Source organism: Talpa europaea (genome assembly GCF_964194135.1).
Source record: "Talpa europaea genome assembly, chromosome: 9".
Taxonomy (NCBI): domain Eukaryota; kingdom Metazoa; phylum Chordata; class Mammalia; order Eulipotyphla; family Talpidae; genus Talpa; species Talpa europaea.
This window is the reverse complement of record NC_140076.1, coordinates 12,364,404-12,387,779: the sequence shown is the minus strand read 5'-3', so window position 1 is coordinate 12,387,779 and position 23,376 is coordinate 12,364,404. Positions and strand designations below refer to the sequence as shown.

The 23,376-nt window shown below is 60.2% G+C and overlaps 1 protein-coding gene across 1 annotated transcript in view; it reads right to left on the bottom strand.

Annotated features, from left to right (window-relative positions):
* EPHA8 (EPH receptor A8) overlaps positions 1 to 22,450 on the bottom strand; it is a gene marked incomplete at both ends in the record, with an annotated part of 32,670 nt that extends 10,220 nt beyond the window's left edge. The window contains 5 exons of the mRNA XM_084241988.1: positions 1,113 to 1,448; positions 3,576 to 3,731; positions 10,598 to 11,261; positions 17,136 to 17,200; positions 22,357 to 22,450. Coding sequence (XP_084098114.1) covers positions 1,113 to 1,448; positions 3,576 to 3,731; positions 10,598 to 11,261; positions 17,136 to 17,200; positions 22,357 to 22,450 — 1,315 coding nt within the window. The remainder of the gene's footprint in view (positions 1 to 1,112; positions 1,449 to 3,575; positions 3,732 to 10,597; positions 11,262 to 17,135; positions 17,201 to 22,356) is intronic.
* Between the last annotated feature and the right edge of the window lie 926 nt (positions 22,451 to 23,376).

The following is a 23,376-nucleotide window of genomic DNA, read 5'->3' as shown; positions in this document are numbered from 1 at the left end:
GTGCGGACAGAAGGGAAGCAGAGGTGTGAGCTTAGGCAGCTCCTTCAGGAAGTTTCCACGTGAGGAGAAATGGCCTGGTGACTGGAAGGGAGGGCGGTTTCAGGGAGGGTTTGTTTTTCTCTTTAATTCAGACTTTCCTGAATGGTGTCTGGATGCTGCTGGGTTGTCTTGCTCCACCCTCTATTCCACCAGCCTCAGTCACCCTGGAGATAAGCCAATGGGGAGTCCCAGCATCTCAGTCCATTCCCCATACTATCTCCGGCACCCAGCACAGAGCATGGATTCTGGGTGCTCCACAGATGCCTGCCCGAGGAGAGGCTCCTGATTGGCTCCGGACATCATGGATGGGTGCCCTGGGCCTAAAGGGGAAGGCCTGTTTCATGTGGAAGTATGACAGATCTGGGTTCAAATCCTGGCTTTGCCACTTCCAAGGAGGTGCCCCCAGGTGGCTCTCTGCACCTCCACCTCGGTTTCCTCCTCTGTGACATGGAGGGAACAGTGTCTGCTGGACAAGGCCTGTGTGGTGCTAGGAGGGGTGAGGACCCAGGGGTGAGCCTGTCATTGGCAGTCAGGACCCACCAGAATTTGAAAGAAACAGGTTCTGGGGGCTGAACTGAGCCCAAGAACTAGCTAGAAACAGATAAATGGCTGCTGTCCAAGCCAGGAGGGCCAAATCATGCCTGGGGCAACAGTGGCAGCTGTTCTAGAAAATGATCATCAGAGTGATTTTATTTTTTAAATGACATTTATTGAGCAGTACCGTGGGCCAGGGGCTAGGTCAAGTATTTTCCAGCCTCTCCTTTAAGCCCCGTAACAGTACTGGAGGCAGACGTTATTAATCCTATCGCACCAGGGAGGAAACAGGCAGAGAGGGAAAGTTCTAGAACCCAGGCCTTTGATGTTCACACTAGCCTGGCTCTGTGTTTCTTGGATTCCTCCTGCTTATAGGATGGGTTCTAGTTTCCAAGGGTGTAAAAAGCCTGCAGCAAGGGTGGGAGGGGGTTGGCGAGGAAGGTGGGGCCAGAGGGGCCACCCAAGCCCCCAGGTCGGTGCTCTGCCACCTGTGGGGGAGGTGGGGACGGCGCAACTGGGGACGGAGAGTCTCCGCCTACCTGCCTGGTTCGTGGTGATGTTGACCACGGCGGCCCGGCGGGGCTCGGGACTCAGGTCAGACACGCCGTTGACAGCCTCGATCCAGAAGGAATAGTTCATGTGGGCCAGCAGGTTGGCGACCAGGAGGCTAGCCTGCACCAGGCTTGTCTGCTGCGGCACGAAGCGGGTGCCACCCCCACACTTCTCACAGTGGCCCAACGCCCAGGGGCAGCGGCGGCACACTGCGTTGTAGGTGATGTCACTGCGGCCACCCGGGTCCAGCGGAGGGGCCCACTCCAGGGTCACAGACGTCCCATTCACACTGGAGATCAGGTTCACCGGTGCCGAGGGCGGCCCTGGGGAGCCAAGAATGACAGTGGGGTGTCACTGGGGGGTATTTATTTGTGCTGGTCCAGGCTGCCAGCTCTCCCCGTGAGACCAGGGAAGGCTGAGGCTCCCCATGATGTTTAGGGCTCCCCAAGGATACGCTCACCCCTAGTGCAGCCTCCGGGAGCTCCCCGAGGGCAGAGGCAGTGACAGTCGGGGCCACAGCATCAGGGTCTGGGCCCAGAAACCAAAGCCCCTCCCCCTCCACTAGACTTTGTGCTGCCCCAAAATTCTCATCCAGAGAAGGGGAGAGACTGCACTGCCTCAGCGCTCGTAGCAGGTACCCTGGGTGTGACCCCCGCGTCATTTGTGCCCACACTCTACTTCTGAGCCCCGCTGCTGGCAAGAATGTCACCTAGCACTGAGCACTGAGGTGGAGCGAAAAGGAGAGCCCAGAGGCCCAGCAGCCTCCCCAGCACCCCCACCCCCTCAGCAGAGGGTGGACCCCAGTCAGGGCAGCGGAGGACTTTGGAGAAGGGGTGAAGGGGGAGGCTGAGTAGGCCCTGGGGGATGATGCAGATTTGAGGCTGGAGAGCTGGGGAGCTGGGGAGACCCCCAGCCTCCACAGAATTCCAGGTCTCAGAATCCCAGAGATCTTACTTCAGAAATCAGAACTGGAGAATCTCAGAATCAGAGAGACTCTCAGAATCTGGAGGGGATGAGATACCAAAAGCCCAGCCTTGATTCTTTCAGATTCTGAGGGCCTGGCGGCACTGCATTGTGGGTTGGCAAGAAACCAGAGGCTGGACAGCGAGTGCAAGTGTCCGTGACCTAGAGCGGGGCTCGCTGAGCCTGAGGAGCCCACAGCCGGCAGCGTGTCCCTCAGCTACACCTCCGGCCCCACGGGTCCACGTGGGGAAAACACAGGTCTGGGCAGGAGAGTGGACGGTGTGTGTGGTGTGGTGTGGGTGGTGTGGTGTGTGTGTGATGTACGTGTATGTGTGTTGTGGGGAGGGGCGGGTATAAAGACACCTGGGCCTTCACCTGGCACATGCAGGAGGCTGGGGCTGGGTGGTGAATGTGGTGGCAGGCGGCAGAGGTGGAGAAGGTGTGGGGGAAGGAGGCTGGGGTAAATCCCGGGGCAAAGCCTGCCAAACTGTGGGAAGTCCCCTCCCCCCACCTCAAGAGCCCAGGGCTGGTAGGTGGGGTGGGCTGAGCTGGCGGGGCTCCGCCCCAGCTGGCAGAGGAGCATGAAAGCCTTCTCCGGGCCAGGCAAGAGGAGGCAGCGGAGGAGCCGTGTCAGCAGAACACCACGCCAGTCACGCAGCCCTGCAGGCACAGAGAGCCCCTGGGAGTCCCCCAGGTATGTGCCTGCCGCCATCACACTCTCCAGCCACACGCCCCATGCAGGGCCGGGGTGCCCATGTTGAGCTCCCAAGACATGTCAGTCCAGGCTTGATGGGCGCACAGGAGGCCCCGACAGGTGCCCAGGAGCACGCACATGTGCACGGCACACAGGGCTTAAGCATCCTTCATGGATGTGGGCACAAGCCCTCGCACACTCAGACACACAAACACCAGGACTCGCAGTCACGCCACGCTGCAGGCTCCTCCCGGGCACGCACGGACTCAGACACCATCCACCAGGCTACCGCGCGCTCTCCTGCTCACGACGCGCATATTCAGGAAGCTCCTGGGGTTCCGCAGCTCTAGCCAGCTCATCAAGGAAGACAATGATCGGGCCCTCGCCCGACACCCCCTCACTTGACAGGTGACCCCTTGGCTTGCCCACCCCAGTGCCCAGGACACTGGTATCATTGCTGGGTCAGAAGATGACCGCGGCCCCCCAGCGCTGGAAAGGCCAGGAGTCCAGCTTCCGGTCTCTGGAGCAGAGAGCGAAGACCAAGGAAGAGAAAGGCAGAAAAAATCCCTGGAGAGATGGCAGGTCACACATCACCAGAGGCCAGGAACCCAGAGGGCCAAGGCCACCACTGAGGCCAGAGTCACCCCCAGTCCAGACTGGCCTCTGACTCCCGAGAACCACCTGCCCCTGCCTCACGCCCAGAGAAACGGTTCCCTGGGGCCTGTGGGACTGAGCAGGGGGTCCTGGCCCAGTCTTGGCGTCGGAGGTGCAGGGATCTAGGGGTGGTACTCACGGGTACAGGCAGCAGACGGTGGGTCCAGAGCCGCACGGTAGTAGCTGAGGTCACAGCGGCAGGCCTGGGCGGCAGGGGTGGCAGAGTGGCTGTGGGGAGGGCAGCGGGCACAGAGCTGGTCCCCGGGGGCTGACTTGTAGAAGCCCAGCTCACAAGCTGTGGAGGAAAAGGCAGCTTCAGGTGAGCTGCCAGGCCCGCCTTGGCGACAGCTCTTACTCTGCCTAGGGCTTCCCGGTGGGCCCCAGGAGGACAGAGGCGCAGACTTCCAGCAACCTCCCAGCTCTTCTCTCGTTGGAAGATGGAAGGATGAAAGCACAGAGAGGGTCAGAGGCCGAGCCAAAGTTGCACAGTAAATCAGGAGCAGAGGTGAGTATTGACACCTGAGTCCCCGCTTTCACCTGGGAAGAAGCCCCACCCCTAAATTTCTCCAATTCCTCCTCACCTCTCTTAATCATGGCCTCCCTCCCACGCCCTGTCTCCAGCTTTAGATTCTGAGGATACTCATCCTTGAATGAGACATTAGCCCCAAGAGGCTAAGCATCCCAGGGGGACCAACACCCCAGAGACAGGACTTTCATGGGATGTAAAAGCCAGACAGGGAATGGCGGTGGGCGGGAAGGTGACTGGAAAAGGTGGTCCCACACTAGCAGATGGGGGCCAACCCGATAAAAACACAGCTTCCCGGGCCCCCCCACAGCCACCCAGTTGGAAGAGCTGGGGACAAGCTCCCAGGAATTGCAGGCCCCACCCCCGCTCCCCTCAGCCCCTGCATTACTGTCACCAAGGCTGGGACTGACTAGGTCTGAGCCTCTCTCCAGCCCGCGCCATCTCTTACCCAGATGCCCACAGCAGCCTCTGTTCAGGCCTGTATTTGTGAGCACCTATTGCACACAGCACTGTTCTGGGTCCTGGGGACACAGCCGTGAACCAGACCCAGGCGGTCTCTGCCCTCCAGGAGCTGGCACACACAGTAATGAGGCCGCCATCATCTCCGGGAAGGAAATAGAGGGCGACACAAGGGCGAATAGCAGGAAGCACTACCTTCCCCACGAAGGAGGTGATAATTGGATTGTGGCCCAAAGGACAAGAGCAAGTCAGCATGCAGGGGCTGGGGCTGTTCTGGGTTGAGGGGCTCTCTAAATGCACACCTGACATTGTCACTGCCAGGTCTAATTCCTTTACCCCCTCCCAGGCTCCGTGTGGCCTAAACAATAAAGCCTGGCGTTCAGAGCCCCCCTCCCTCCCAGCTCCGCAGCCACCTTTGGTACCATCTCTCATTTCCCATCCTCAGTGCCAACCAAAGGACTGACTATTCCCATCTGGCAGGCTATTTCTTGCCTCAGGGCCTTTGCACATGCTGTGCCTGCTTCCTTTGTCCACCAGCTGAACTCTCTCAAGATTCATTTTAACTCTCCCTTCAACGAAGCCTCTCTGGACCTCTCCACGCTCCACATGTACACGCAGATACACAGCAGCAGCCAGGCCCGTCCCCGCTTGCGCAGTCCCGACCCAGTCTCACGACCATGTGTAACCCACTGGCTGGACGCATCGAGCTGTGTGTCTCACTCTCCTCCTAGACCACAGGTTCTGTGGGCAGATTGTGTAAGGCCAGGGTTGCCTTATTTTCTTTTCTTTTTTTTTTTAAATTTTATTTATACAAGTGCTGGGGTACAGGCCAGATGCATGGGAGGGTGAGAGGATTCAACAGAGTGGGGAGCAGAACAGGCAGACTGACTGAAGTACACCGCTGAGGGGAGCAGCAGGTGTGACAAGAGAGGTCTGCTGCGCCATGTGGGATTCTCGCCAGCCAGCCGGGATGGAACCCGTGCTGCAGAGGCTGCGGACAGCTTCACAGTGCGGCGCTCAACTGCCTGCGCCACCAGAGAGGCCCAGTTGCCTTATTTTCATCTCAAAGTTCCCAGGGGCTGGCCCCAGGCAGAAGTTGTCAAAGCTTGTGGGAATTTTCAAATTCGGCTAGTCCTGCTACTGTGTACTCTGAGCAGAGAGAGACCCTAGGGGTTCAGGAGGGCCAAATGGCAGCCAGCCAGGCTGCTCCCAGGTCCACCCACAGAAAGACCTCCTTGGCAGGAAGGACCAGCAGGAGGTTCACCAGGAGCTCCATCCACTAAACCCCACGCTGGGAAAGAGAGAAGCTTCATTTGGAAACTTCGGATGTTAATCATCTCTATTTACTGTAACAGCTAAAATCAGGATAATTTATAAAATTCTGTAAACTTGAGAGAAATCTGAAATTGGGAGAAACCATAATGCCCTTAGTTGTTTCACAGACTCAAAGGCTGTGGAGCTAGAAAGGGCTTTTCAGTTGGGGAGTCGAGGAGAAGGATCCCAGTTTGAGGTATCTTCTCCCCTAGTGGGGGTTCAGGGGGGCCCTGAGGCTGGGCGCTGGGAGCTCGGAGATGTGATCTTGTCTCCCCTTCTGGAAGCTTCCCCTCCCTAGGAGGCCCGTCCTGGGGTGCAGCCTCAGAGCTGACTTCTGAGAGGAAGGGGCTTTGCACTTGATCAGCCAGTATCTGCTGACCCTGCAGCTGACCTGGGTGACAGCAGACCCCGCATCCATGAGCACCTCAGTTACTGCTGGCCCATTCCGTCCCTCACTCATGCCTTCCCCAGCATGTATGGAGCTTCTACTACAGACCGGAGAGAAGGCAGAGCTGGTCTTACTCCCAAGCAGCTTTCAGAGCAGGGAGGTCAAGTGAGCAGAGCCGTGGGCGTGGTGTGATGGGGGAGGACGCTCACGCCACAGCTTTCATTCTGCGAGACCCCGGCCCTCCCCAGAATCCTGGGTCCTTCTCAGTGAAGGGCGGAAACTGGGGAGCAGGCTGCCCGGGCTCCTTTTCCTGTCTAACCCTTCACCTCGGCTGCATGACAGTGGCCAAGGCTTTCTCCTCTGTCGAGCGCAGGCAATCCCGGAGCCGCGTCCAGGGACGCTGAAGGGCTGCGGGGGAGACGAGCCCTCAGTGCCTCGGGCCTGGTCGGCGTCCGTACATGTGTTTGGCAGAAGGAAACAGCTCTGGGAGCGCGAGGGCCGCGCCCTGGTTCCCGGCCAAGCCAGGATGCCCACTCAGGTGGGGGAGCCTCGGGAAAGGGCCGCCCCCACCAGCCCCTCCAGGCCGCCGGGGACGCAGAGGCGGCCCTGCCATCCTGCCACTCGCCGGTGGGCAGTTCTCCCGCGCTCCGCTAATACCCATATGGCTGTAACGTGTCAAGGCCAGATTAATCCGAGCAATGAAAATAAAATAATCTTTAATAAGAATACTAATCACCAGGCCTCAGGGAGCCCCGAGACCTGGAGGCAGAACAGGGAATGAACGGTGGAGACAGATGGAGCAGCGCCGGGCTGGGTCCCGGCCCTTCCTGTCGACCCGGGCGCTTCCGGAGTCTGCGGGGCCGGGGACGGGCGGTGGGCCAGGAGGGGCTCCTGCCCCTGCCGAGGGCACCTTGCCCAGGCCGCCTGTCAGGCCAGCAGCTGCCCGAGGCCCCGGCCACCTCGCTCCTCTCCCCGTCAACGAGCTGGAGATTTGACAAATAAGGTGTCCGCCGGCGGACGACCAAAGGAAATTAATTCTAAATCAGATTTTAAACACAGTCAGGAAGGCAAAAGAGCTCGTCGTTCACGCTCCCCTCTGAAATGAGACTCTGATATTTATAGAAAGATGATTAGGGCCTCAGAGGGTGATTTATATTCTGTGTCCAGGTGACAGGAAGGACGGGAACCTGGCTTGCAGGCGGTGGGCCGCCCCACTGGGCCGCGTGCTGAGGAGTCCTGCCCCTGCTGGGGCCGGGGGAGGCACCTGCACCGGTCAGGAGTGTGAGCTGAGGGAGCTTTCCGGCGGGGAGGCTGGGAGAGCTGAGACTCGGGGAGACTCCCAGCTGTGTGCCCTGGGCCGGTGGCCTCTCTGGGACGTTAGAGCTTCCCGGAGACCGGACAGGCCGGCGGGTCTCCGAGGCCCGAGTGCCGCCGTCTCAGCCCCTTGAGGACCCTGAAGGGCCAAGGGACCGGGTGGGTCCCTTCTATTCCTGGCGTATCATCTTCAGCTGTAAAACTGAGGGAAGCCGTGAGGGTGAGGACCTGCGGTGGGAGCGGCTGTCGCCGGGACCCCCTCGTGTCCTCAACTAGGGAGAACTGGCCCTCGGAAGGCGCCCGGCTGGCCTGGCACCAGGCAGCTTGGGCAGAGGGAGCAGAAGCTTTGAGAAGACACCAAGAAGCCCAGGAAAGGTGCGCCCCACCCTGTTCCCCGCCTGGCCCCGTCCGCCCCCTCACAGGCTCTCTGCCAAGGAGGAGGTGTGGGTGGGGGACTGGCAGGGCCCCCGGCCTCGCTTTGGGAGCTGCGCCATGCTTTCCAAAGCAGGTTACGCAGACAGTCACAGAGGCCCACAACCGGCATCTCGCGCAACTTAAAACTGGCAATTTGCCCCCAAACCTCACTGCCTGCAGTGCACTATGAATTAATATTTTTTATAAAACCTGTAATTATCTCGCAACTGGCATAATTATGCTGTATTGTGATTTAAATGTAGAATTCAAAGTCGGCTGCCATTCCCTAACCCTGCTCTGGCATTTCTTTATTATTTTTTATTAACGAGCCCGCGTTGCCAGGAAATGGGAGTGGTCCTGGCCTCTCCCACGCGGGAAGGTCTCGCTGCTCAAACCTTGGGATTCTCACACAGTCCTGCCCTTGACGTGTTGAGGGACCCTGGGCAAGAGGCACTCCCTCTCGGGACCCCAACTCCCAACCTTGCTGCTGCAGTTCCCCAGATCTCGATGCGAGACCCCAGCGCCAAGGTCAAGAGGACCCATCTCCCTCCGACCACACAGTGTCTCAGCAGACAAGGCTCACTGGCAGTCGCTGGCCAAGTCCAGCGTGGGGCAGCGCTGGCCCTGAACAGGTGACCACCAGCCTGCTTGTGAGAGCTGCACTGTGCCCGTCATGGGACGGGGAGAGGGGCTCTGTGGGTGGCGGCAGAGCAGGGTTCTGGGCCGCGGCAGCCTGGAATCAGATCCCCACTCTGCAGCTTCACTTGAGGGGGCCTCAGTTTTTCATATCTGTGAGATGGGGGTAGGATGCCCAGCTCAGATGACTCTCTGAAGGGGGAGGAGCTATGTGAACTCCCCAAAGGAAAACTCCCTGTGCTCACACCCCAGAGCCTGGGGTGCAGCAGAGGGGTGACAGAAACACTGACCCAACACACACGTGAGGAACGCCAGGCAAAGCACCTGGCACGTGACACTCGAAAAATCATGACTAAGGGACTGAGTATCCCCATAGGAATAAGGGGTGCAGGAAGAGAGGTCTGGTGGGGAGCGTAGTCGGGCTAGGCCAGGGGTGGATTAAAAGTCCACACCTGGCTCAGACCAAGATGGCCCTGACTTCGGGTGCCAGCTCCACCTCTCACCAGCTGTGAGACCTAAGCAGGCAACATTACTTCTTGAGCCTCAGTTTCCCCATCTGTAAAATGGAACTCCCTGCCTTGCTACAAATGACGAGCAAATGAGTTGACAGGTGAGGAATCCCCTTGCAGGTTGTAAGGGCAACAGGGATATTTGCAATTATACTCCAGAGGGGAGGTTGAGAAGTATAGGGGTGTCTGTAATAGGAACCCAGAGAGGCTGGTGACCTGGGGAGGCTGGCAAATGAGGCCACAGGAGACAGAACAAAAGCAAACACAGGTAAGTGTCACAGAAGTTGCTTTGGAGTTTTGGATCCAGGAGAGGTGAAGATGTATAGCAGTTGTGGGTGTGGAGAGATGCACAAAGAACCACTTGGGGCAGCGCTGGCCTGGCCAGCCTGTGCCCTGCTCAGTCCTATGAGCACCAAGGGCCTTTCCTGCTGGCAGGGGCAGAGGAGTGGTGTGAAGTCTCTTCCTGCTGCAGCGGCAAGGGCTAGGAGGGCCCGTCCCCATTTTCACAGATGCCGCCTGGGACCCTGATCCCTGAGCAGGGACGCCTGCCTCCCCAGGAGAAACAATGGCACCAACAGCTGCCCTCCCTGGGCTCTGGAGGCCTGAGCTGCCCACTCCTGGGGAGCCCCAGGAGGGGCAGAGGCAACCTGCCAAGACCAGCAGCAAATGGGCAGCTAGCTCTCCAGTGTCCCCTGCTCTTGGGGTGCCCAGCTATGTGGCCCCATGTGGGGGTTTGCTGACACAGGTGACAGATGGGGCCTGCTCCTGTTCTCTGGCCCGTGGACCCCAGCAGAGCATGCCTGAGAATGAGGCCAGGCTATTTCATGACCCAGCTGATGTCAGCCTCACTTCAGAAGGGCCTTGCCTGTCCTCTCCCACCTGCCCTGGAGTAAGTTCCCCCTGAATGCAGGCAGGCTGCTTCGGGGGGCCTTGCGATGTATGGACCCCAGACCATACTCCCTGGGCTCCCTGTCTGACACCTTCATGGTCCATCCTGCACACACCACCAGGGCCAGAGGTCCACTCCATCCACCCCACAGGTGAGCAGCTTACTGGCTTTGAGCATGGACTCCGGAGCCAGACATCTGGGCACAACTCACAGCCGCTACTTCCTAGCTGTGTGGCCTGGGGCAAGTGGCTTTGCCTCTCTGTGCCTCAGTTGCCTCATCTATAAAGCCAGTCTGAGTAGTTTCTACTTCATAGAGCAGCGGTGGGTTTAGCAGAGTTCATATGCAAAAAGCGCTTAGAACAATGCAACAGCAGTTAGCGCACAGTGCAGGGGCCAGCACCTCACCCTGCGCTGTCCCTTCCCACGCAGTGCCACCAGGGGTGCTGTCTGGTTGCAGAGTTTCCCTCTCTGCTCTCTCCCCCTGCCCCAACACACACACACACACACACACACACACACACACACACACACAGAGCCTGTGTTTGCCAACATGAGGAGGTTCACCCACCAACACGAGTGCTGTGTGCACCTGCATGCTGCCTGTGACATCATGACGCACACACGTGTACACACACATGCACACTGACATGCACGCGCACAAGGACGCGCCTGGCAGCCTTGCCCACACCCAGCCCACGCGTGGCACGCTCACCCACACAGGTATCCCGCCGCTCCTCGTAGCCGGCGCTGCACACGCACTTGCCGATGGGCACCAGCCACTCGCCCTCCGCGCTGCAGTACATCTTGGGCGTGTCCCGCTCCTCTGAGTGCCGCACACACTGGCCCCGCACCTCCACCAGCGAGGATGAGTCGGCCCCTGTCACCGCCTCCGAGAAGGCAGCCAGGTTGCGCACCATGGTGGGGCACTTCTTGTAGTAGATGCGGAGAGACAGGATGGCGAGGCACGCCCCGATGTCCTGGAAGGCCAGGTAGAAGCCGCGTTTGCTGAGGGGGCCCACTCCGCGCACCTCCGTGTTGAGCTTGAGGCGCCGCACACCCAGGTCGGCGCCCGTGAAGCTCTCGTCAGCCGCGATGGTGTCGATTTTGAGGAACTGGCTTTCCTGCGTGCTGGCGCCCAGGTCGCGGTCGGACTCCAGGTAGTAGAGGTTGAAGGTCTCCTTGCAGGTGCCCAGCACACCGGGCATGCTGTTGCAGTCGCGCAGGGTGAACTTGATCTCGGCGTAGACGCGCCGGGCGCCGTCCCGGGGCACCCAGCTGGTGCGGAGCCAATTGTTCTGGCTGGGGCTCATGACGTTGCACACTTGGTAGGTGTGGATGGGCCGGAAGGACTCGTCTACCTCATTGATGGAGTCCCACTGCGGGCAGAGAGACAGCAGCTGGATGAGTCTGCACCTTGTGCTCCTCTGCCCGGTGCCCTTGCCACGTGCCATGTGCACTGTTATGGCCCCCTGGGTGGATGGGCAGGGCCCGCCCTTGAGGACTGACCTTCTACTGGACCACAGCAGCCACCATAGCCCAGACACCTTGCAGTCATGATCGCTCAGGGTGCCACCCCTCCAGGGAGGCATTAACCGCTGTCCTTTTACAGGTGAGGAAGTACAAAGCTCAGTTGTTGAGCTGCGTGGCTGAGGGCACACAGGGCACAGTAAGTGACGGAGTCAGGTCTGGACCCGAGGCCAAAGCTGCCATCGTGGGGGCAGGGTTGCTTGGGAAGCAGCAGCACACTGTTCTGGCTCCCATATGGGCTGCCGGAAAAATCAATCTAATGCGTGAAGCTGATCATGGCCCCCCCACCCAACCCCACAGGTCTCAAACCCTTCAGCAGTGCCCCATGCTTATATGTTTTTAAAGATTTTTTTTTTTATACAAGAGCTGGGGTACAGGCCAGAGGCGGGGGAGGGTGAGAGGATTCACCAGAGGCAGAGCGGGGAGCAGAACAGGCAGACGACCGAAATACGCTGCTGAGGGGAGCAGCAAGCGCGACAGGAGAGGTCTGCCGCGCCATGTGGGAATCCCCCTGGCTGGCCAGGAATTGAACCTGTGCTGCAGAGGCTGTGGACAGCTTCACAGCACTGAGCTCAACCTGCTGCACACCGAGGAGGCCCCCCCATGCTTGTTGAGTGACTGGCTGATGGAGAGACTCTCCTGCCCTACTGTTCTTGATGTTTGCTCTGCTGCCCACCTAAGGCTGGGGGCTCCTGGCTGGCCTGGGTCACACTCAGTCCCAGGATTTGGGAGAACTGAGTGTGATTGTTTCTGTGCCAGGTGCTGGTCAGGCATCAGCGATTCAGAAATAACCAGATACTATCAGTGGAGTGAAAAGGCAGCCCACAGAGTGGGAGAAAATATTTGCAAATCCTGTAACTGAAAGGGGATTAATATCCCAAGTATGTAAAGAACTCCTACAACTCAACAACCGAAAAACAAACAGCCTTATTAAGAAGTGGTCAAAGGACTTGAATAGACATTTCTCCAAAGATGTACAGATGGCTGAAAAGCACACGGAAAGATGTTCAACTCACTAATCATTAGGGAAATGCAAATAAAACCACAATGAGATACCATTTCACACCCATTAGGATGGTTATTATCAAAACAACGGAAAACAGCAAGTGTTGGAGAGGACGTGGAGGAGCCGAACCCTCACGCGCCCCTGGGAGGACGCGAAATGGAGCAGCCGCTGCGGAAAACAGCATGGCGGTGCCTCGAAAAATTAAACACAGACTCGCCACACGGCCCAGCAATCCCCCTTCTGACTGTACACCCAACAGAAACGAAAGCGGAGACTCAGACAGATATTTGCACACCCAGGATCAAAGCAGCCAAAAGGTAGAGGGGTGGCCGGGTGAGTGGACAGAGGAAACGCAGGTCTGTACAATGGGGTATTATTCAGCCTTTAAAAGGCATGAAATTCTGATAATGCTACAACATGGGCGAGCCAACCTTCTGCTGAGTGAAAGAAGGCAGACACAAAAGGATAAGTGCTGCACGATTCCACTCACAGGAGGTGCCGAGTGTGTCGTCAGACTCGTAGAGACAGACAGCAGAAGGGTGGTCGCGGGGGGCCGGGTGGGGGGCTGGGTGTGCGTCTCCCTCGGTGTGAATGCACTTAATGCCACTGAACTGTCCACTTAAAAATGGCGAAGACGGTTATTTTGTGTATAAAAACTGTTCCTGCGCCAGATGCTGGTCAGGCAGAGCAAACACCGAGAACAGTAGGGCAGGGGAGTCGCTCTATTCATCAGAGAGAAAGAAAGGCACCAGACGTGGCCCTGCCTCTCAGCATCTCGCAGCCCACCAGACGAGCAGGCGGAAGCAGAAGCCTCTGGTGGGATGGGAGGGCAGAGGCCCAGCGACACTGGGGGCTGTGACATGTTCAGTGAGCACCCCACAGCCCAGTCTGCAAGCACCAATCACCATGAAGGTGGCAGTGCTGAGAGATGAGGCAGAAGCGAAGAGGCCTGTCCTGGACCCAGTTCCGCCTCTGACCTGCTGTGTGACCTTGGGCGAGTGGCTGGTCCTCTCGGGACTCCAGGGTCCTCCACTGCAGGATGCTCTCGCTGTTGGGCTGAGTTCAGTGGACTCCCCAGAGTTTGGGAGGGGCTGGGGGCCGGGACAGATGGGCAGGGGTTGGGATCCAGGTCCCTGTCACAGCCCCTGCAGGGATGTACCCCTTGATCTTCTCTTGGGCCTCTACATGCAGCTGACTTGGAACTAGAGAGCCTACTGCTTCAGGGGTGGGGGAGGCAGAGACTAGTCCTAGCAGGGCTCTGCAAATGCCTGGGCTCCTGGGCTGTTCCACAAGCACTAGAGTGGGCATCACGGCATTTCAATCTCTCTTGCCTGACAAAAGTCCTTCCAACTGACCTCGTCCTGGGCATCTGTGTGATCTGACCCTTTGCACCCACATCTCTAAAATGGGGTTCAGCAAAGCTTGTGAGGATGAAAGGAAAAGTCTGCAAAGGGTTTAGGCGGGGGCTGGCCCAGGAAGGCACCAGAGGAACTGCTAGGATGCCGAACTGGCAGCATCTTCCCAGCCCACCTGTGCTGCCGCCTGGCACCACTGGGCAACAAGCATAGGGACTGATGGTCTCACTAGAAAGAGTTTATGACTCACCTGTGCCCCTAACCCAAGAAGGACCCTTACCCTACACCCCACTCTGCAGCCAGGGCCTCTGGCCAGTGCGGTGTCACATCTGGGGTTAAAGTCATTGTCACAATTAATGGAGCACCAAACAGCCAGCCAGCTGCTCCCTGTCTGTTTCCTGCCAGGGACCTGGATAAATTAATCAGCTCAATCTGAGTCCTCTCCAGCTGCCCCACCAGTGCCAATGGCCCGGCCCGGCCCTGCCAGCCGCAGAGGCTGCTGCAGATGCCCAGGGCGGCATCCATTCCTGGAAGCTGGTACAAGGGCAGTATCAGCCCTGCTTTCCACCTGGGCCACCGCATCCCATGCGGGGTGTCACTCCCAGCCTAGCGCCACTCTAGCCCCTGGGACACCCCTCCCCCAGCCCCACCACTGCTCAGGCACTCTGTCCTCCCCCTGAAGAATGCAGCAAACCTGCTGCCCAGCATTGGGTATGCCCCACGCCCTCTCTGAGCCTTGGGCTTCTGTTATGTAAAGTGGGGTGGCTGATGCCCCCCATCTACTCCAGGGGGCAGGTGCAGACTGAGTGAGACCATAGTGATCAACACCACCGTGCCCTCCTAGCACAGAATTCGTTTGTTCGTGGCTGTTAATGCCCCAGAAGAGGTGGAATGCTGCCCAGCACACGGAGGAAAGGTTCTGCTCCTGGATGTCCCCTGACCTCTGCAGGGCCACTTAACCTCTCAGAGCTTCTGGGTTCTCATTGGTAAAGTCCTTTTCATGCATCATCTCACCCATGACTACTGCACGGAGCAGGCCTTGGGGTCATCCCCAAGTCATACTCCAGGAGGCGGCAGGAGGGAGGCCTGGCCTGGGCAGACGATGAGGTGAGGCAGAGCACGGCTCATCCAGACCTGCACCCCTGCCCTTCAGGGTACAGCCTACCCGACAATCTAAGACAGCCCTGTCCCCAGGCTGTTTAACCGACTCCCAAATCAGGGGTGTCCAAAGTCCCACCACATCCAAGGGCACCCAACCCAGCTGGGCAGGAGAATCACCTGGAAAACTTATTAAAGAAAAGACTTCAGGCCCCTGGCTGTGGGCATCTGCATGTTTCACCTGCTAGCCTGACTCAGGCTCCAGGTCTAGAGAACCAAGCGCCTCGCCCAGCCTTCCCTCCCTTCTGGGCCAGCCCCCTCTCCAGGGCCCGTGAAGACACGCGGGGGCCCAGGCGAGGCGGGACTGGTCCCCCCATCCAAAGTGAAGACACAGGCCTCAGAGGGCATAAGGGACTCGGCACGGGCTCTAGGCCCAGAGATTCGATTTCAAGTCCATTGCTCGGAACCTGCCTGCGGTGGGCCAGTCACTTCTCACCGCTGTGGTCTCAGCTTCTCAGGTGTGAAATGGGGCGGCTGCACCCAGGCCAATGTGGGGATGAAATGAGTTGCCGTCTAGGGGGGGCTAAGGGCTGTGTGAGCTGAGTTTCTGTTCTAACTTCCCAATGAGATGAGAAAATTTCGATCTCTCTTTACAGCGCGCCAGAACCTCTGAGGAGTCTGTCCAAGCACAGGCGGTCACATTCTTTACATGCTCAAACACTTTCAACTCCCTGTGACCCTGAAAACCAAGCCCTGAGCTCTGAGGGGGACAGAGACCCCACACTCCTTCCCGGCTGCTGGGTCTAGGGCCAGTGCTGACCCAGCCTCAAGGGTTGGTCCCTTGCAAAGCACAGTCAGCTTTGCAAGGTCCTTTCACGCCCATGCTCACCCTTGGGCGGCAGCCCTCTGGGACACACCCAGAAGAGCATTCACAGGAGCGACTGAGGCCCAAGGAGAGAAAGGCTACCTCAGGGACCCAGCCTCCGTCCTCAGGAGGACTGGCCTGCTGAGGCTGCAGGGCTGGGTGCTGAGAAGGGGCTCCCTCTTGGCTCCGGGCCCCTGGGGCCTGCCCCTCCAGCTCCCTGAAGCCAGATGGGTGGGGGGTAATGACAGTGGGCTCAGCTGACGGCTGTCCAGGGACGAGGCCCGCAGAGAGAGGAGCTGGGCTCTGCCCCGACCCCTGTCACAGGCCGCAGCAGCCTGGCTGAAAACCGTTCCCCAAAGTAGAGACACTCTCTTCACAAATATTAGCTCCGGTGTCACTGTCACCATCGTTATTAATATCATCGTCGCTCCATCCCCAGAGCCACAGAAGACAAAGTGCTTGTGAGAACCACGTCTGCGCGTGTCCTCACGTCCACGGCAGGAGCGAGTGTTCCGGCGTGTGTGCGGGAGGGATGGATGTGAAATACAACCGCCCTTCATGCCCGTAACAGCGAGGTCAGGCACGAGAGAGGGGTCACCGTGGCCAAGCACAGAGGGGGCTGCGCCAACCCCCTCACCCTCCAGCAAGCCCCCCGGCTCATCCCTTTCCACAAATGAGGAGGCCGAGAGCAGGAGTGAAGAGCTGACCCAGGCCCACCCACTCGTGGATGGCAGGCCTGGGAATGCACCAGCTTGTGGGCCCGGCTTTACTGGCCCTCACCCTCGGGATCTGGGTAAGGGGGGGCAGTGCAGCTTTGTCCCAGGGGGCTGACCATGCCTGCTCCCCGGGAGGGTGCGAGGGGTGTCATCTGTGAGCACATGACCTGCAGGGGCCTGATGGCCTGGGCCCAGGGTGCTACAGAGGCCAGAACCTGGCACTCAGCCACAGCAGGGGCTTGCAGGGCCACGGTGGTTTTGATGGAAGAAACAAGAGGGGCCTCTAGGGTCCTGGCAGCTCCTGGAGAGGCCAGGCAGTTGTGATGGAGGGGAGACTCCTGAGGGGCCAGAGGTCTGGCTGGAGCCCTTCCTGGTCCTGTTCCTTGACAATGACCCTGCAAAAAGCCACCGTGGGCCAGGAGCGGCATGTGGCGAATCTCTGGTCCAGAACAGACATGAGGATGCCACCTCTAGGACCTCAAGCTTGAAGCAGTGGCAGCCCACCGCTGGGGCTGGCTCTGTGATCCCAAGGCTAGACTGTCAGGAAATTAGCAGCTGTCTCTAACTGCTGTGTGTCTTCAGGCGAGTCCCTATACCTCTCTGGGCCTCTGATGATAATAAGAACCTGCACTGCAGCTCCTCTCTGCTCACAGACGACCCAGGCCCCGCAGCCCATCACTTACCCCATGAGCCGGATATGTGAGCCAGCCCCAGTCTCCGTGGATGGTCGATGTGTCCAGCAAGTTCACTGCAAAATGGGAGACAAGGGCGCATCAGACCTTGGGGCTCCCCTCCCCAGCCGCACCAGAGCAGCCTGACACAGCAGCCCCATGTCCTGCTCTAGCCCCAAATGCTCCATCTGCCCTTTCTCAATCCCCTGCAGCCAAGTCTCTCCCCCTTGAGCCTTCCTCCACTACCCGCCAAAACTTGACCGAAACTCCCAGAACGAAGCTGCGAGCGCAGGCTGCCCTGGCTGGAGGCGCAGTGGGTGGCTAAGGGGTTAGCCCAGGAGCCCGGGAACAGGCCAGAACCCTGCTCTGCCTCTGAGGAGCTCTGTGTCCTGAGCAAGTCCCCATTCTGCAGCCTCAACGTCCCCCTCTGAAAAATGGGGGTGATAGTGGCCCCTGCCTCACAGGTTGTTAAGATGCCCAGACCCTTGCCTCATTCATGGGACATGGTGACATCAAAGGTACCCACTTGCGTCCCCACCGTGAGGTCATAGCTCCCTCCAGAGGCCTGGCCGCAGCTGTATAAGCATCGGGGTTCCCAGGAGGTGCCTCGGAGCATGTTTGAGGTGCAGGGATTTCGAGGAGTAAGAGCCACGGCACAGAGAGCACCTCCTGGGTGCTGAGCTCTGCGAGGGGAGCTTGAGGGGCTCCTGCACCTGAGAGGTGGTGATTCTTCTCTCCCCCTTGGGGATGAAGACAGTGGGCCTCAGGGGAGTTGCCTGGAGCTTCTCGCTGGAGCCAACAGGTGGCTCGCGGGACACCTGCTGTGGCAGCTACAGTCAATGCCACCAGCCCAGGCACCGTGAGCCCAAGAGGCAGAACCTCTGAGCAGTAGCCGTGGCGGGAGGACACTGAACGGCCGGCCGAAGGCGGGTCTGTTCCAAGGCAGAGCCTCAAGGGGGACCCAACAAAGTCTCAGCAACAGGGTATAAGACAGCCACCTTTGGAGTCAGTCCCCTGGGCTCATGTCTCAAGGCCCCGGCTTAGCAGCAGGGGACCTTCGCGTCTCTGAACCTCAGTTTCCTCCTCTGTCAGGTGGGGGCAGCAGCACCGTAGGAGCAGGGGTGGTGAGGGCCAACCGTGAAGCCAGGAGCCCTCGCACCTTACCCACGTCAGTTCCCCTTCCCTGAGTCTGCCTCTCCTGCCTCTCCTCTTGCACCTGGTCCCACCCACGCACTCTAAGGTGACAAGGGTGCACCGATTACTAAGAAGGCAGGGCTTGAATCCCAGCTGGGGGTCGAACTGCTGTGTGTCCGTGGGTAAGGCCTTTACCTCTCTGGGCCCCAGCTGCCCTTGCATCATCAGGTTGCAGAGAGGGCTTCTGCGCCACCGTCCGTGGCTCTCACTGCACTTTCTCTTCTGTGCACCCCCTTCCCCAGCCAGCAACATGGGCCTCCAACTCATCCATCTGCCGGCTCAGGCACGCACAGAGGGCTAAAGCCAGGGCCCTGCTGGAACTTTCCCGCAGGGAGACTGGGATCCTTCTGCCTGAGATTTGCATAGCTCTAAGGCTGCCCCTCGGAGAGGGAGACAAGTGTCCTCAGGAAATGCTGGAGTGAGGACGCTCTTATTTGCTGATTTTCTTCCTCCTCTCACCCTCCCCAGCCCCGTCAGGGGCCCCAGAGGCCGGCTGGAGAGAGGGCTTGCGGAGGCAGGGAGGGGTCTCTGCCCCCACCCCGGGTCCCCAGGGCCAGGTGGGATCTGGGGATGGAGCCCACGTCCGCAGAGGGCTCTCCCCTCTCCAGCCAGCCCCATGCCAGGGGCGCAGGCAGAGAAGCCTTCCCGCCTCCCTCCCTCCCTCTCAGGCGATGGAGAGGAAAGTGGGTCAGGCAGCTCTCTCCTCCCGCTGGCTGCTGGGAGGGGGAGGGGGCCGCACTGCAGTCTCCCCCAGACCAGCAGGACCTAGTTGGGGGAGAAGGTGGGGTCTGGGGACCTTGGGGCACCCCCACTCCACCCCACCTCCCCCATGTGGGTCTCAGAGCTACGAATCCCTTCTCTGGTCTTCCCTGGACGCAGCTCAGCCCAGCCCCTACCCATGGGCAACGCAAGAGAATGTCCACTGCTTGGCCCTCGGCCCCTGGAAAGCCCACACTCCGGGCAGCAGACCCCACCTCCCAGGCCCTTCCCTTCCCGGGAGGCCCCGCCACATTTTCAGCTGATTCCGGAGGAGCCAGCCAGGGGCTCAGATAATCCACAGATAAGTCAAATGTCGATTCTATCGGATCCAGGAAGAGCTATAGGATTCCAGGGCTGTTTGTTTCAATTCCTGCCAGACTCTTCTCTGCTCCTCCCCACCTTCTGTCCCCTCATCCCCACTCATGTCCCCTCCTGTGGGTAGGAACATGGAATGTCGCTCACGAGAAGCTCCTGGCCCACAGGTTTGGTGAGGGCTGGAGAGAACCGCAGCACTGCGGCCGCCGGCCTGGGTCTGAGGACCCTTGGGACTTGCGACCCTGCTGGCCAGCAGGACAGGGGTCTCTCCGGCTCCTCACACTGCTGGACCGAGGGCCTGTGTGACATGTGTGAAGTCACTTGCCCTCTCTGGGCCCAGCTTTCCGCTTGCAAGTGGGAGCAAACAACAGTCTCACTGGGTCTTCTGTGAAGAGAATCCCTTAACCCCTCTGCGCCTCAGTTTCCTCATCTGCAAGATGCCGGCAGGTGCCTTGGGCCTACCTGCTCTGGGGGATCCGATGGGCCCCTTTCCTGCTCTGAGAAGCCCAGATAATTCCTAAGCCTCTCCCGTTCAACTCTGGAAGGCTTTATGCCATTCCTTTTTTTCTCCAGCACCGCCACCTTCCCCCATTCCATTTCGCTGAGACTAATACTTAAATTGATTTACATTCCCTGAGGACGCCGTGCAGGATGGTGAGGCTGGAGAATTCAGGGTGGCCAGGGGATGTCAGCCAGGATGTGAATGCCTGGGAGATCACCCCGAAGTGGTGGATAATCCATACCAGAGAGTGATAAGGGGCTTCGAGCCCGGTGGGTTTTTCAGGGGCATCTCTGCAGGCACAGGGGTCTCCCCAGGCCCTGCGAAGGCCTGGCGTAGGGCTTCTCAGCCAGGCAAAGGCTCTGTCCTATGTGTAGGATCCCGGCTGGGAACACCACAGCCCCCACCCCAGTTACAACAATCTCCCCGCTAGTGCCGTGCTGTCCCACAGGGGACATGCCCAGGTCTCCAGCAGGGCTGTCTGCCCTGTGTGGGTACATCCTGCCCAGCTGTGGGTACCAGAGAGGTGTGGGCCCGGACCTGGGACAATGCTTCCTCTGCCTTGAGTAGACTCTCCCTCCTGCCTCTCTTTGGGGACCATGCCTCTTCCTAGACCGTCACCCCTCCTCTGGGAATGCCCTTTCTCCTAGGCAAGTAGTTGATCCTCCGTGGTGAGCTTGGTTAAAATCCCCTCCCCGGGGGTCTCTGGATTTGCTGGCTGCTCCTCAGAGAAGAGTTGAAACAGGAGTTGGGGTGTTCCACCCCATGCCCGAACCTCGGTGTGGACCCTTCTGAATCCTGCTAGGCAGAGAAAATTCTTCCTTTCCCTTCTCCAATCGTGGGAAAACTGCCTCCTCAGGCCACAGCTCCAAGAGTACCCAGACCCTTTGCACCCCAATCCTGCCCTCGCCCCCACTCCCCCCGGCTCCTCTAGTGCCCTGCTGTCCTCCTTCCACTGCAGCCTGCCCTGCCTGCCTGCCCTCTCACCTCCCAGCTCTCACCTCCCCCTGCTCCCCGCGTGGCTGGGGTTTCAACTGGAGACGATGAGCTTATCTCTGTGGCGTGAGTTTATTCTGTCTCCGTGTATTTCCACAGGCAAGAACACAAGTTCGATGGTCTTGTTTGTGCATATTTTCGTGTGCATGGCCCTATACATAGATGCATGTGCACGTGTGCGAGTGCACATGAGTCCTGGTGCATTCTGTGCATCTGACTGTGGGTGTTGGAGAGAGGGGCTGTCCATGCTGCGAGTCTCTCCAGGCAGGTCTGTGCGTGTGAATGCTGAGATGTGTGTGTGCTTGTGGGCACTGCTGTATCGGAGCTGATTGTGTGGGAGGGGGTGGATCTGTTGTATATGAGTGTGGATGAAGAACACGACTCTGGAGCAACCTGGCATCTGGCAGTTCATCCTGCCGGGGCGAGCAGGCAGCCCTAGACCCCGGGTGTCAACCTTGGGACTCGGCCCAGGGCACTGGGTTGGGACTCATGGGCAGAGCTTTGCAGGGAGGTCTAGGGTGGAGGCGGGGGTAGGGGGCACAGAGTAGAACCCAGGGTGGCATTCTGGGCTGCGATGTTGAGTGTCCAGTGGGGTTAAGAAGTGTGTGTGTGTGTGTGTGTGTGTAGGTGGGAGGTCCTGGGTGCCTCCTCCTAGCTTTCCTTGTCCCCTCCCGCCACCAGAAGGTCACCCCCCCGGACCCTTTTGGTCGTGTCTACCCCGTGCCCATCCCCTGCACCAGCACCCCCATGCACCCCGTGTCCCCTGAGTGACCCGACCACCTAGCACTGCCCCTGGACAAGTCTGCTCTCCCGGGCCTTGCCTGCCTCAGTCCCTCTGCGGTCCCCTCAGCCCTCTCCTCCCAGGCTGCTCCTGCGCCCAGAGTGCCTCCCTCCTGCGTGACCCTCCTGCTGTCCCTCCCTCTCCCCGGCCTCCCGTCCCCAGCTGGGCAGCTCCAAGACTCTCATTCCCGGCTTCCCAAACCCTGTCCTGTGTCCTCCTGTCTCAGGTCTTGGTCCCCAGCTCTCAGTGCCCTGCCCCTTTCCCCCAAGCCCCTGCACCTCACAGCCCCCCCCCCCCTGTCCCCAGGGACACGCTTCTCTGTCCCCACCCCGTGCCTGGGCCTGTGCCCTGCCTGTCTCTGCCCCTCTCCTCCACACCTCTGGTCGTGCCGGGGTCCTGGTCCCAGTTCTCTGTCCCCAGCTCTGCATCCCTCAGCGGCGTGCCCCGGCAGCGCCTCCGTCCCTCCTCCTGGAGCTCCCCAGCGCCCGCCCCCGGTCCCGTCCCCATCCCCACGGCGGGGTCCCTGGACCCTGGCTCTTTCTCGCGGTGCCATCCCGCCCCGACCCAGGTCCAGGCTCCCAGGCCCCTGGGCGCTCAGGGACCCCGAGAAGGAAGTTGAGCCGCAGGCAGCGCGCCGCGCCCCGGGCCCCCCCCGGCGCCCCCGCCCGCGCCCGCCGCCCGCCGCTCACCTTCGCCGCGCGCCGCGGACACGCAGGTGGCGGCCGCCGCCGCGGCCGCGACGACCCAGAGCGCGGGGGGCAGACGGCCCCGGGCGGGGGCCATGGCCGGGCCGGGCGGGGGGGCGCCCGCACCCTCCGGCTCGGCCACGGCGCCCGCGCGTCGGCGCGCTCCTCGCTGCCCGCACACCCGGCGGCCGGGCGCACACCCCGGCGCACACGCGGCTCGGCGCACACGCGGGCACCCGCGCCCGCCGCCGCCGCCGCCCCGGGCGGGGGCCGGCCCGTCACGGCGCCGGGCCAATCAGCACCGAGGGGGGCGGCGGCGCGGAGCCGGCGCCGCGGACTCCGACCCGCGGACCCCGCGCGCACGTGCGCACGCCCGCCCGCACCGGCGCGCGCCCTGCGCCCCGCGCGGACCCGGAGGCGCGGCCGCCGAGCCCCATCGGGACGCCCCCGAGGCACCCGACGCAGACCCGGCGGGGAGACCGCCGCCCGCGCGCCGCTCCACGAGCGGGACCCCCAGAGGCGCGCCCGCACGGTGCCTCGCCAGCGGGGACACATCTGGACGCACACGCACCAGCTCGCCGACAGGCTCAGAGACAAACTCTGATGCGCTTTTGGGTAAAAAGTCTCTCCCCTGCTCACGCCGCTGATTTAGCCTGAGGGGGGCCCCTCCTTGAAAGAGCCCGAGGAGTGCAAGGGCAGGCTCAGGGGCCAGAGGAACGCGCGTTGAAGTTCTGACTGTGTGACCTTGAGCAAGTTTCTTAGCCTCTCTGAGCCTCAGTGGCCAGGTCTGGAACAAGGATAACCATATCTGCACCCTGGGGTAGCTGTGGGAATTACACCCGAGGTCCCAGGTAAGGGGCCCAGGTCACCGCCCAGTGCACAGCCAAGTGGCCAGTAATTGCAGCTGTGCTGGGATGAAGGCGGTTACCAGTCCATGGGCCCCTCCCCTGACTTTCCCCAGTTCCAGTCCCAGGATGAGGGACTCTTCACCTTGGGAGACTCCAGGTTGGGGGCTCTCCTAGG